General features: G+C 37.3%; 1 protein-coding gene across 1 annotated transcript in view; it reads right to left on the bottom strand.

The window, feature by feature from the left end:
• Positions 1–1,227: 1,227 nt before the first annotated feature.
• LOC123529456 (60S ribosomal protein L18a-like) overlaps positions 1,228–15,363 on the bottom strand; it is a 33,799-nt gene continuing 19,663 nt past the window's right edge. The window contains exon 5 of the mRNA XM_045309785.2: positions 1,228–1,376. Coding sequence (XP_045165720.1) covers positions 1,284–1,376 — 93 coding nt within the window. The 3' untranslated portion in view covers positions 1,228–1,283. The remainder of the gene's footprint in view (positions 1,377–15,363) is intronic.

The following is a 15,363-nucleotide window of genomic DNA, read 5'->3' as shown; positions in this document are numbered from 1 at the left end:
TGAACAAGTAAAATTACCATTCATTTTATGTTCAAAAGTTGAAAAACCCCACAAAATTTAATGCCCAGGTGAATTAAATGATTTTACACTATATGAAACACATTAAGTCTGTGGTTATCAAATCTTATACTTCCCTGCCAGTCAGCATTCTAGTTCCCCAATTTCTGTAATATTTTATCTCCAATGACAAACCTGACAGCAATTTTAAGAGGTCAAATTTTTCAATACATGTACCCGAGTACATAGTATACAAAATCAGCTAAAAATAGTAAAGGTCTAAGGAAACTTGCCCAAATTCTTCTCGTATATAAAGATAACATACATACATGTAGAAAAACGTTTTATCAGTATTCAGTCAACAGAATTTCACAGCAATTATGAGCTTCTTTCATTTGTATGGTATAGCTAACAGTGAGGTGCGCAAGATGCAACATATTCAAAACATGACGTGCAAAACTTGTCCTTAACAGGAGGAAATTTGACAGTTCCAAACAAGCATTGTATGACTTACATTGGTTACCATGAAAGCAAGGACTGAGTTTAAGACACTTTCTTTCATTTATAAGTGCCACAATGGCAGAGCACCTTTGTATTTAACAGAACTGCTTACAGAGTATGTTCCAAGTAGACAAGGTTTGAGATCGTCAGAAACTTCTGAATGTCATTATGTTGTTCCATACAACAAGTGCAAAACATTTAATGGAAGTTTCTGTATTACTGGTCAAAAACTGTGGAATGAGCTGCCGTTATCATTACGCAAAAGCAAATCACTTGATACATTCCAAAAAAAATCTGAACTGTATTTTAGAGACTTCATGGCATTATTTTAAATTTTTTGATATTTGTTTTATATGCAATAACAGCAGGTGTTAAGTTTTTAATTTTTTGTGAGTTTTTATATTTCATCACATATTTTTAAGGTTTGTTAAATTAAATGTATGCCATTGAATATGTCGTACAGAAATAGGCATTGAATCAAATTAATCAGTTTCAGTTTTATCTGTAGCACATTTAAATTATGTCAAGCATGAACCTCAAAATAGATGCCAAGAAAATGAGCTATGTGAAAAGCGTCTATCATACCTCATACGGAAAACCCTCATGATCAGTTTGAATGCAGTTGTTTGTAGATGGTTAACAGTTAGTATCTCACAAGATAAAACTGGTACAACAGACTTAATTTACATGGAAATCACTAATTACATGTGTGATAAAAATAACAAGCTGTTTCCACAGAAGGCTTTTATTTGCCGAGACTGACATGTAAGTTATTACAGCATATTTTAGAAGGTTGTGTGTGGTCGGTTTGTGGTGAACCGTGGTGTGTGCTGTTTCTTTTCAATCCTGTGCTGAAGTGGGAACCTGATCTTCGAGTCCTGAAATAGAATGACATGCACATTAAGGCCAAGTTACAACATGTACATACATGTATGCTGTAAAATCAGGCATTTTTGAAAGGTAAAGTTTACTATTTTTAAAATCGAAACTGGTGCATGTCCAAAAATACTACCAACACTGGCGAAACATAAAGGACAATTTAAAAGAACAGTAGCACTAACACCAGAATTAATTTTTTCTGGACAGTTAACAAATACAGTGAAAGTAAATCCATCCACAAAAATACCTGGTTTTACAGTACATAATTCATTTTTGTTATCAATACTGGGTATTTAGTGCTTTATTGCCTTCATTTAAGTTGATGTTTACCAGTTATTTTATAAGTTGACGATAATCTATTGATCTTTTTGTAGATGATTACCTGTTGATCTTTTCTAGTTATCATTAAGCTAATTATTGCTGGCCAGATTCACTTTCAAATCAAAATACAAATGATGAGAAAGGCGACTGGCAGCGAATTATTCTAGCACCAAATATTTAAGTGTTCAACAACAGTCAGCTGTTAACACTGCAAGATTGTGCAAAAGTCAGCATTTCAGACTTTACTTTGAAAGATATCATAACATCAACTGACAACTAGAGCTGCTTTTGAGAAAAGCGCGTCTCCCACAACTGCCTAATCATCTAAATAGTAAGTCAGTCTTTACATACTGTTTACTCATAAGAAATATACCTTTGAAGAGTAAAAAGGCTGATTTTGGGTAATTCAAGGGCCATAATTCCAAAGTGCCTGTGGTGATTTGGCTAGTAAATAAACTTAGTTGAGGAGTTATGGTCAAACACATTTGGTTCAAGTTTGGTAATGATTGGATGAGTACTGTATGACTTATAGTGCGGACGAGTAAAAAAAAAAGCCGATTTTCGGTAATTCAAGGGCCCTAATTCCGAAGAGCCTGGGCCGATTTGGCTAGTTGGCTAAGGACTTATGGTCAAACACATTTTGTTCAAGTTTGGTGAAGATCGGATGAGAAATGTTTGACTTAGAGCGCGCGGACAAGAGTAAAAAGGCCGATTTTCTGTAATTCAAGGGCCATAATTCCTAAGTGCCTAGGCCAATTTGGCTAGTTATCAAATCTGGCTGAGGACTTATGGTCAAACACATTTTGTTCAAGTTTGGTGAAGATCGGATGAGAAATATTTGACTTAAATCGCAGACAAGATTTGTGACAGACACACAGAGAAGAGTAAATCAACGTCTCCCACACCACTGTATGGTGGGAGACATAATAAACAAGAGGGCCATGAAGGCCCTGTATCGCTCACCTGACCTATTGACCTAAAGATCATCAAGATCAACATTCTGACCAAGTTTCATTAAGATATGGTCATAAATGTAGCCTCTAAAGTGTTAACTAGCTTTTCCTTTGATTTGACCCGGTGACCTAGTTTTTGCCCCCACATGACCCAGATTCGAACTTGACCTAAAGATCATCAAGATTAACATTCTGATTAAGTTTCATGAAGATACTGTCATAAATCTGGCCTCTAGAGTCTTAACAAGCTTTTCCTTTGATTTGACCTAGTGACCTAGTTTTTTTAACACACCTGACCCAGATTTAAACTTGACCTATAGATCATCAAGATTAACATTCTGACCAAGTTTCATTAAGATATGGTCATAAATGTGGCCTCTAAAGTGTTAACTAACTATTCCTTTTATTTGACCCCCGTGACCTAGTTTTTGACCCGACATGACCCAGATTCGAACTTGACCTAAAGACCATCAAGTTTAAACATTCTGACTAAGTTTCATGAAGATATAGTCAAAAATGTGGCCTCTAGAGTGTTAACAAGCTTTTCCTTCGATATGACCTAGTGACCTAGTTTTTTGACTCCATCTGACCCAGATTTAAACTTGACCTAAAGATTATCAAGATTAACATTCTGACCAAGTTTCATTAAGATATGGTCATAAACGTGGCCTCTACAGTGTTAATTAGCTTTTCCTTTGATTTGACCCTGTGACCTAGTTTTTGACCCGACATGCCCCAGATTCAAAATTGCCCTAAAGATCATCAAGTTTAACATTCTGACTAAGTTTCATGAAGATATAGTCATAAATGTGGCCTCTAGAGTGTTAACAAGCTTTTCCTTTGATATGACCTAGTGACCTAGTTTTTGACCCCACCTAACCCAGATTTGAACTTGAGCTATAGATCATCAAGATTTGACCAAGTTTCATTAAGGTATGGTCATAAATGTGGCCTCTAGTGTAAACTAGCTTTTCATTTGATTTGGCTTGGTGACCTAGTTTTTTATCCTACATGACCCAGATTCAAACTGGACCTTAAGATCATCAATATTAACAATCTGACCAAGTTTCATGAAGATACAGTCATAAATGCGGCTTCAACAGTGTTAACAAGCTTTTCCTTTGATTTGACCTGGTGACCTAGTTTATGATCCCAGATAACCAAATATCGAACTCGTCCAGATTTTTATTAAGGGTAACATTCTGACCAAGTTTCATTAAGATTGGGCCAAAAATGTGACCTCTAGAGTGTTAACAAGCTTTTTCTTTGATTTGACCTGGTGACCTAGTTTTTGACCCAGATGACCCAATATCGAACTCGTCCAAGATTTTATTGAGGGTAACATCCTGACCAAGTTTCATTAAGATTGGGCCAAAATTGTGACCTCTAGAGTGTTAACAAGCTTTTCCTTTGATTTGACCTGATGACCTAGTTTTTGACCCCAGATGACTTAATATCGAACTCGTCCAAGATTTTATTGAGGGTAACATTCTGACCAAGTTTCATTAAGATTGGGCCAAAAATGTGACCTCTAGAGTGTTAACAAGCTTTTCCTTTGATTTGACCTGATGACCTAGTTTTTAACCCCAGATGACCCAATATCGAACTCGTCCAAGATTTTATTGAGGGTAACATTTTGACCAAGTTTCATTAAGATTGGGTCAAAAATGTGACCTCTAGAGTGTTAACAGTCAAATTGTTGACGACGGACGACGGACGGACGACGGACGACGACGGACGCCGGACACAGGGTGATCACTAAAGCTCACCTTTGAGCACTTTGTGCTCAGGTGAGCTAAAAATCAATAAAAGTCAACATAAATTGATAACATTACTTTCTAGAAGTACACATGCATGTAACATTGTTGCTACCCTGATTCACTTTCACATCCATATTGAAATAAGAAAGGCGACGGGTTGCAAGTTGATCTTGCACCAATATGAAAGTGTTCAACAGCAATTCGCAGTTAACACAGCAAGATTGTGCTATAGTCAATTGGGTAGTAGGAGTTGTAGCAGCAAGTTTAAGCATTTTCCTAAAGTAGGGTTTAATGCAAGAAGGAACGCAACAGGAATATTTTGTGATATATCAACTATATCTTTCAAAAATGCCCAAGTTTTCAACTACTTCAATGCCATGATTAGCCTCCAATCCAACTTAAGGTGATTGCTTACTACTTGCCAACTTAAGGTGATTGCCAAATACTGTGAAATCATTTTTATTCGCGTAGGACGAATTTTCGTGTATTTCGCGCTAGGACCGAAGCGCGAATTAAAGACCGCGCTATTATTATTTTTAAGTTTATTTTTCATTTCTAAAATGGAAAATGCCGGATTAAATCCTGCGCGAAACAGTCCTTTTTCACATTTGCGTGAAATTTCATGCCAGCAAATTTAAATGATTTCACAGTACTTGCTATAATTAGACACTAGACCAACTTCAGATGGTTGCCTACTTCTTGCCATGACTAGCCACCAAACCAACTTAAAACTGGTTGCCTACTACTTGCCAAGACTAGCCACCAAACCAATTTAAACTGGCTGCCTTCTACTTGCCATGACTAGCCACCAAACCAACTTAAACTGGCTGCCTACTACATGACATGCACATTAAGGACAAGTTACAACATGTACATACATGTATGCTGTAAAATCAGCCATTTTTGAAAGGTTAAGTTTACTATTTTTAAAATCAAAACTGGTGCATGTCCAAAAATACTACCAACACTGGCGAAACATAAAGGACAATCTAAAAGAACAGTAGCACTAACACCAGAATTAATTTTTTCTGGACAGTTAACAAATACAGTGAAAGTAAATCCATCCACAAAAATACCTGGTTTTACAGTACATAATTCAATTTTGTTATCAATACTGGGTATTTGGTGCTTTATTGCCTTCATTTAAGTTGATGTTTACCAGTTGATTTATTAGTTGATGATAATCTATTGATCTTTTTGTAGATGATTACCTGTTGATCTTTTCTAGTTATCATTACGCTAATTATTGCTGGCCAGATTCACTTTCAAATCAAAATACAAATGATGAGAAAGGCGACTGGCAGCGAATTATTCTAGCACCAAATATTTAAGTGTTCAACAACAGTCAGCTGTTAACACTGCAAGATTGTGCAAAAGTCAGCATTTCAGACTTTACTTTGAAAGATATCATAACATCAACTGACAACTAGAGCTGCTTTTGAGAAAAGCGCGTCTCCCATAACTGCCTAATCATCTAAATAGTAAGTCAGTCTTTACATACTGTTTACTCATAAGAAATATACCTTTGAAGAGTAAAAAGGCTGATTTTGGGTAATTCAAGGGCCATAATTCCAAAGTGCTGTGGTGATTTGGCTAGTAAAAAACTTAGTTGAGGAGTTATGGTCAAAACATTTGGTTCAAGTTTGGTAAAGATTGGATGAGAACTGTATGACTTATAGTGCGGACAAGAGTAAAAAAAAGCCGATTTTCGGTAATTCAAGGGCCCTAATTCCGAAGTGCCTGGGCCGATCTGGCTAGTTGGCTAAGGACTTATGGTCAAACACATTTTGTTCAAGTTTGGTGAAGATCGGATGAGAAATGTTTGACTTAGAGCGCGCGGACAAGAGTAAAAAGGCCGATTTAATGTCATTCAAGGGCCATAATTCCTAAGTGCCTAGGCCACTTTGGCTAGTTATCAAATTTGGCTGAGGACTTATGGTCAAACACATTTTGTTCAAGTTTGGTGAAGATCGGATGAGAAATATTTGACTTAAATCGCAGACAAGATTTGTGACAGACACACAGAGAAGAGTAAATCAACGTCTCCCACACCACTGTATGGTGGGAGACATAATAAAAAATCAATAAAAGTCAACATAAATTGATAACATTACTTTCTAGAAGTACACATGCATGTAACATTGTTGCTACCCTGATTCACTTTCACATCCATATTGAAATAAGAAAGGCGACGGGTTGCAAGTTGATCTTGCACCAATATGAAAGTGTTCAACAGCAATTCGCAGTTAACACAGCAAGATTGTGCTATAGTCAATTGGGTAGTAGGAGTTGTAGCAGCAAGTTTAAGCATTTTCCTAAAGTAGGGTTTAATGCAAGAAGGAACGCAACAGGAATATTTTGTGATATATCAACTATATCTTTCAAAAATGCCCAAGTTTTCAACTACTTCAATGCCATGATTAGCCTCCAATCCAACTTAAGGTGATTGCTTACTACTTGCCAACTTAAGGTGATTGCCAAATACTGTGAAATCATTTTTATTCGCGTAGGACGAATTTTCGTGTATTTCGCACTAGGACCGAAGCGCGAATTAAAGACCGCGCTATTTTATTTTTAAATTTATATTTTCATTTCTAAATGAAAAATGCCGGATTAAATCCTGCGCGAAACAGTCCTTTTTCCACATTTGCGTGAAATTCATGCCACCCAAATTTAAATGATTTCACAGTACTTGCTATAATAGCCCACTAAGACCAACTTCAGATGGTTGCCTACTTCTTGCCATGACTAGCCACCAAACCAACTTAAAACTGGTTGCCTACTACTTGCCAAGACTAGCCACCAAACCAATTTAAACTGGCTGCCTTCTACTTGCCATGACTAGCCACCAAACCAACTTAAACTGGCTGCCTACTACATGACATGCACATTAAGGACAAGTTACAACATGTACATACATGTATGCTGTAAAATCAGGCATTTTTGAAAGGTAAAGTTTACCATTTTTAAAATCGAAACTGGTGCATGTCCAAAAATACTACCAACACTGGCGAAACATAAAGGACAATTTAAAAGAACAGTAGCACTAACACCAGAATTAATTTTTTCTGGACAGTTAACAAATACAGTGAAAGTAAATCCATCCACAAAAATACCTGGTTTTACAGTACATAATTCAATTTTGTTATCAATACTGGGTATTTAGTGCTTTATTGCCTTCATTTAAGTTGATGTTTACCAGTTGATTTATTAGTTGATGATAATCTATTGATCTTTTTGTAGATGATTACCTGTTGATCTTTTCTAGTTATCATTAAGCTAATTATTGCTGGCCAGATTCACTTTCAAATCAAAATACAAATGATGAGAAAGGCGACTGGCGGATTATTCTAGCACCAAATATTTAAGTGTTCAACAACAGTCAGCTGTTAACACTGCAAGATTGTGCAAAAGTCAGCATTTCAGACTTTACTTTGAAAGATATCATAACATCAACTGACAACTAGAGCTGCTTTTGAGAAAAGCGCATCTCCCATAACTGCCTAATCATCTAAATAGTAAGTAAGTCTTTACATACTGTTTACTCATAAGAATACCTTTGAAGAGTAAAAAAGCTAATTTTGGGTAATTCAAGGGCCATAATTCTAAAGTCCCTGTGGCGATTTGGCTAGTAAATAAACTTAGCTGAGGAGTTAAGGTCAAACACATTTGGTTCAAGTTTGGTAAAGATCGGAAGAGAACTGTATGACTTAGAGCGCGGACAAGAAAAAAAAAGCCGATTTTCGATAATTCAAGGGCCCTATTTCCAAAGTGCCTGGGCCGATTTGGCTAGTTATCGAACTTGGCCAAGGACTTATTATCAAACACATCTTGTTTAAGTTTGGTGAAGATCGGATGAGAAATGTTTGACTTAGAGCGCGCGGACAAGAGTAAAAAAGCCATTTTTCGGTAATTCAAGGGCCATAATTCCGAAGTGCCTAGGCCAATTTGGCTAGTTATCAAATTTGGCTGAGGACTTATGGTCAAACACATTTTGTTCCAAGTTATGTGAAGATCGGATGAGAAATATTTGACTTAGAGCGCAGACAAGATTTGTGACAGACACAGAGAAGAGTAAATCAATGTCTCCCACACCACTGTATGGTGGGAGACATAATAAAAAATCAATAAAAGTCAACATAAATTGATAACGGTACTTTCTAGAAGTACACATGCAGGTAACATTGTTGCTACACTGATTCACTTTCACATCCATATTGAAATAAGAAAGGTGACGGGTTGCAAGTTGATCTTGCACCAATATGAAAGTGTTCAACAGCAATTCGCAGTTAACACAGCAAGATTGTGCTATAGTCAATTGGGTAGTAGGAGTTGTAGCAGCAAGTTTAAGCATTTTCCTAAAGTAGGGTTTAATGCAAGAAGGAACGCAACAGGTATATTTTGTGATATATCAACTATATCTTTCAAAAATGCCCAAGTTTTCAACTACTTCAATGCCATGATTAGCCTCCAATCCAACTTAAGGTGATTGCTTACTACTTGCCAACTTAAGGTGATTGCCAAATACTGTGAAATCATTTTTATTCGCGAAGGACGGATTTTCATGTATTTCGCGCTAGGACCGAAGCGCGAATTAAAGACCGCGCTATTATTATTTTAAAGTTTATTTTTCATTTCTAAAATGGAAAATGCCGGATTAAATCCTGCGCGAAACAGTCCTTTTTCACATTTGCGTGAAATTTCATGCCAGCAAATTTAAATGATTTCACAGTACTTGCTATAATTAGACACTAGACCAACTTCAGATGGTTGCCTACTACTTGCCATGACTAGCCACCAAACCAACTTAAAACTGGTTGCCTACTACTTGCCAAGACTAGCCACCAAACCAATTTAAACTGGCTGCCTTCTACTTGCCATGACTAGCCACCAAACCAACTTAAACTGGCTGCCTACTACATGACATGCACATTAAGGACAAGTTACAGCATGTACATACATGTATGCTGTAAAATCAGCCATTTTTGAAAGGTTAAGTTTACAATTTTTAAAATCGAAACTGGTGCATGTCCAACAAGAGATCACAGAGTGATCTTGGCGCCCACCAATGTGCCTTTTTAGAGTGTTCCAAATTTCAAGACTTACTGACTAGCTCAAGGTCAAATTTCATTTCCGTACACAACACTTTGCATGTGGTCCAAATTCGAAAGCTGTAGCTTGAGAAATGTGAAAGTAGGTCACTAGATCAATTTCAAGGAAAAAATGTGAAAGTAGGTCACTAGGTCAAAATCTAGGTCAAATTACACTTCAGAACACAAATTTATGCATGTGGTCAAAATTTAAAGCCTGTACCTTCAAAAATGTGGAAGTAGGTCACTAGGTCAATGTCAAGGTCAAAGTTTGTTTCGGTACACAATCCTATGCATGTGGTCTAAATTTGAAGCCTGTAGCTACATAAATGTGAAAGTAGGTCACTAGGTCAATCTTAAGGTCAAAGTTCATTTTGGTACACAAAACTATGCACGTAGTCCAAATTTGAAGGCTGTAGCTCGAGAAATGTGAAAGTAGGTCACTAGGTCAAAATCAAGGTCAAATTTTATTTCGGAACACAGAACTATGCATGTGTTCCAAATTTGAAGCCTGTACCTTCAAAAATGTGAAAGTAGGTCACTAGGTCTATGTAAAGGTCAATGTTTGTTTCGGTACACAAAACTATGCATGTGGTCCAAATTTGAAGGCTGTAGCTTGAGAAATGTGAAAGTAGGTCAGTAGGTCAAAATCAAGGTCAAATTCCAATTCGGAACACAAAACTATGCATGTGGTCCAAATTTGAAGCCTGTACCTTCAAAAATGTGAAAGTAGGTCACTAGGTCAAAGTCAAGGTCAAAGTTTTTTTCAGTGCACAAAACTATGCAAGTGGTCCAAATTTGAAGGCTGTAGCTACAGAAATGTGAAAGTAGGTCACTAGGTCAAAATCAAGGTCAACTCATGTCAAGGTTCATCTTGCCACTCGAAACCATACATGTGGTCCAAATTTGAATGTTGTAGGTTATTGACAAGAAGATTTTAAAATCTTTTCCCTATATAAGTCTATATGAACCATGTGACCCCCCAGGGCGGGGCCATATTTGACCCTAGGGGGATAATTTGAACAAACTTGGTAGAGATGATGCTACATTACAAATGCCAAAGCCCTAGGCTTTGTGGTTTGGACAAGAAGATTTTCAACGTTTTTCCCTATGTAAGTCTATGTAAACCATGTGACCCCTGGGGCGGAGCCATATTTGACCCTAGGGGGATAATTTGAACAATCTTAGTAGAAGACCACTAGATGATGTCATATACAAAATATCAAAGCCCTAGGCCCTGTGGTTTTGAACAAGAGGTTTTTCAAAGTTTTTCCCTATAGAAGTCTATATAAACCATGTGACCCCCGGGGCGGGCCATATTAGACCCCAAGGAAATATTTTGAATCATCTTGGTAGAGGACCACTAGATGATGCTTCATACCAAATATCAAAGCCCTAGGCTCTGTGGTTTTGGACAAGAAGATTTTCAAAATTTTTCCCTATATAAATCTATGTAAATTATAGAAATAAACAAAGGGCCATAACTTACTAAAAAATTGTTGAACCAGTCTGATTTTCAGAGGGACACAACTAGGGTACCAATACATCATTCTGACAAAGTTTGGTCAAAATCCCCCTGGTAGTTTCTGAGGAGATGCGATAACAAGAAATTGTTAACGGACGGAAGGACGGACAGACAGACAGACGGACGGACGGACGGAAGGACGACGGACCACGGACGCAGAGTGATTTGAATAGCCCACCATCTGATGATGGTGGGCTAAAAATACTACCAACACTGGCGAAACATAAAGGACAATTTAAAAGAACAGTAGCACTAACACCAGAATTAATTTTTTCTGGACAGTTAACAAATACAGTGAAAGTAAATCCATCCACAAAAATACCTTGTTTTACAGTACATAATTCAATTTTGTTATCAATACAAGGTATTTGGTGCTTTATTGCCTTCATTTAAGTTGATGTTTACCAGTTGATTTATTAGTTGATGATAATCTATTGATCTTTTTGTAGATGATTACCTGTTGATCTTTTCTAGTTATCATTAAGCTAATTATTGCTGGCCAGATTCACTTTCAAATCAAAATACAAATGACGAGAAAGGCGACTGGCAGCGAATTATTCTAGCACCAAATATTTAAGTGTTCAACAACAGTCAGCTGTTAACACTGCAAGATTGTGCAAAAGTCAGCATTTCAGACTTTACTTTGAAAGATATCATAACATCAACTGACAACTAGAGCTGCTTTTGAGAAAAGCGCATCTCCCACAACTGCCTAATTATCTAAATAGTAAGTCAGTCTTTACATACTGTTTACTCATAAGAATACCTTTGAAGAGTAAAAAGGCTGATTTTGGGTAATTCAAGGGCCATAATTCCAAAGTGCCTGTGGTGATTTGGCTAGTAAATAAACTTAGCTGAGGAGTTATGGTCAAACATATTTGGTTCAAGTTTGGTAAAGATTGGAAGAGAACTGTACGACTTAGAGCGCGGACAAGAGTAAAAAAGCCGATTTTCGGTAATTCAAGGGCCCTATTTCCGAAGTGCCTGGGCCGATTTGGCTAGTTATCAAACTTGGCCAAGGACTTATGGTCAAACACATTTTGTTCAAGTTTGGTGAAGATCGGATGAGAAATGTTTGACTTAGAGCACGGACAAGAGTAAAAAGGCCAATTTTCTGTAATTCAAGGGCCATAATTCCTAAGTGCCTAGGCCAATTTGGCTAGTTATCAAATTTGGCTGAGGACTTATGGTCAAACACATTTTGTTCCAAGTTTGGTGAAGATTGGAAGAGAAATATTTGACTCAGAGTGCAGACAAGATTTGTGACAGACACAGAGAAGAGTAAATCAATGTCTCCCACACCACTGTATGGTGGGAGACATAATAAAAAATCAATAAAAGTCAACATAAATTGATAACGTTACTTTCTAGAAGTACACATGCATGTAACATTGTTGCTACCCTGATTCACTTTCACATCCATACTGAAATAAGAAAGGCGACGGGTTGCAAGTTGATCTTGCACCAATATGAAAGCGTTCAACAGCAATTCGCAGTTAACACAGCAAGACTGTGCTATAGTCAATTGGGTAGTAGGAGTTGTAGCAGCAAGTTTAAGCATTTTCCTAAAGTAGGATTTAATGCAAGAAGGAACGCAACAGGAATATTTTGTGATATATCAACTATATCTTTCAAAAATGCCCAAGTTTTCAACTACTTCAATGTCATGATTAGCCTCCAATCCAACTTAAGGTGATTGCTTACTACTTGCCAACTTAAGGTGATTGCCAAATACTGTGAAATCGTTTCTATTCGAATGTTCGTGTATTTCGCGCTAGGACTGAAGCGTGAATTAAAGACCGTGCTATTATTATTTTTAACTTTATTTTTCATTTCTAAAATGGAAAATGCGCGAATTAAATCCCGTGCGAAACAGTCCTTTTTCACATTTGCGCGAAATTTCATGCCAGCAAATTTAAATGATTTCACAGTACTTGCTATAATTAGACTCTAGACCAACTTCAGATGGTTGCCTACTACCTGCCATGACTAGCCACCAAACCAACTTAACTGGTTGCCTACTACTTGCCAAGACTAGCCACCAAACCAACTTAAACTGGCTGCCTACTACTTGCCATGACTAGCCACCAAACTAACTTAAACTGGCTGCCTACTACTTGCCAAGACTAGCCACCAAACCAACTTAAACTGGCTGTCTACTACTTGTCATGACTAGCCACCAAACCAACTTAAACTGGTTGCCTACTACTTGCCATGACTAGCCACCAAAGCAAGTTAAACTGAATGCCTTCTACTTGCCAAGACTAGCCACCAAACCAACTTAAACTGGTTGCCTACCACTTGCCATGACTAGCCACCAAAGCAACTTAAACTGGTTGCCTACTACTTGCCAAGACTAGCCACCAAACCAACTTAAACTGGCTGCCTACTACTTGCCATGACTAGCCACCAAACCAACTTAAACTGGTTGCCTACTAGTTGCCATGACTAGCCACCAAACCAACTCAAACTTGCTGCCTTCTATTTGCCAAGACTAACCACCAAACCAACTTAAGGTTTTTGCCTACTACTTGCCGTGACTAGCCACCAAACCAACTTAAACTGGCTGCCTACTACTTGCCATGACTAGCCACCAAACCAACTTAAACTGGCTGCCTTCAACTTGCCATGACTAGCCACCAAACCAACTTAAACTGGCTGCCTTCTACTTGCCATGACTAGCCACCAAACCAACTTAAGGTTGTTGCCTACTACTTGCCAAGACTAGCCACCAAACCAACTTAAACTGGCTGCCTACTACTTGCCAAGACTAGCCACCAAACCAACTTAAACTGGCTGCCTTCTACTTGCCATGACCAGCCACCAAACCAACTTAAACTGGCTGCCTTCTACTTGTCAAGACTAGCCACCAAACCAACTTAAGGTTGTTGCCTACTACTTGAAACCTTGGATAACTCAGTATTGTTCTCATCCCCTTTCAACCTTGGGCAATCTGCATAATACAACTCTCTTTTCTTTAAATGTCTATTGTTTATTTGAAAATTTCCACACATTTCAGTCCAGCAAATACGTTGTCTTTAGTGTCTGCCTAACTACTCAAAAGAGAAGATTTAAGGTTTACCAATGTTTGGGGCTTTTCATCCTGCATTTGGGAAAAGGCTTTTGCCTTTCAAATTAGGAAATTCATATGTAATAACTGTCCATTTTGGGAGAATAATGTTGTTTAAAGTTATATTGAAAAAAGGCCATTTTTCCTTCTGTAACAAAGGTCTAAAAGGCATAAAATCTTGTGGCTTCCAAATTTGAAATACATTATTTCCTGCAACACGAGTATCAAAGTACATTTTTTTTTAATTTATCTTTTATAACTGGGAAGTTCTCTGCCACAACTGGGAAATAATATATTTTCTTGATTGAGAAGTGGCTGAATATTGGCTTCTGTCAAATAAGGATGAAAAAGCCATGAGCAGCAATGACACTTAAAGACTTTTGACCTTTCATACAGCAGAAACAAGAAATCTATACTTATAAGAAGTAAGAAGTCAGCCACTTCTTCGCACTGAGGTGATAATACGGGGCTCATGAAATGTCATTTAAGGAGACATGAGTGTGACCAAGTGTGGTCATTGTCCTCACAGCGAGGCATCGCAAGTTTTATGAACAAAAGGGCAAACGTGTTCTTAATCAAAGCGTACACATTGGTATTTACTTTTGACCTTTCAGTGCTCCAGCTAGGATTAAAAAAGGGCAGGGTGCTGGCACTGAAAAGGGCACATATGGGGTGGTGGTCGGTCCGGGACCGTTCTCCCCCGGGAAAAAAATATAACTGATCCATGCATACAGTGCATTTTAACATACTTTAGGCATGGAATTTGGCATAATTTAGGCATGTTTTTTGGCACACTTTAGGTATTGTCATTTAATAGGCTATGTCTGTCATCTCTAATGCACCTATTTATTAACTAAAAATTCTGCTGTTTGTATTTTACTTGGCATTGATTTTCAACTTGTAACATTTCTTTGTAATTACATACTGAATAACAATATCTATGTGTTTAGGCCTATTTTACTTGTTACAATTTCAGTACACATCTTCTCCATGTAGGCTACTTGATATTTATAAATTTATACCTGCAACATATTATATACAGAAAATAAAGTTTAAACTTCCACTTAAATAAATGAAATCAGGCAAAGTTTTTAACTTACAACAGTCTAAAAGCAAGTTAAGCACTTGTAATAGACATATTCCGGGTATCCAAAATTTTATATCCAGATATGGTAACACTTTTTTTCTAAAAGTCGTGGAATGTCCAGTTTAAACAATATTTTTGAAAAAATATTATGATGCAAAGACAGTTTAACAGCATTTCACA

Source organism: Mercenaria mercenaria, chromosome 13 (genome assembly GCF_021730395.1).
Source record: "Mercenaria mercenaria strain notata chromosome 13, MADL_Memer_1, whole genome shotgun sequence".
Classification (NCBI taxonomy): Eukaryota; Metazoa; Mollusca; class Bivalvia; order Venerida; family Veneridae; genus Mercenaria; species Mercenaria mercenaria.
This window is presented reverse-complemented; position numbering and strand designations above follow the sequence as displayed.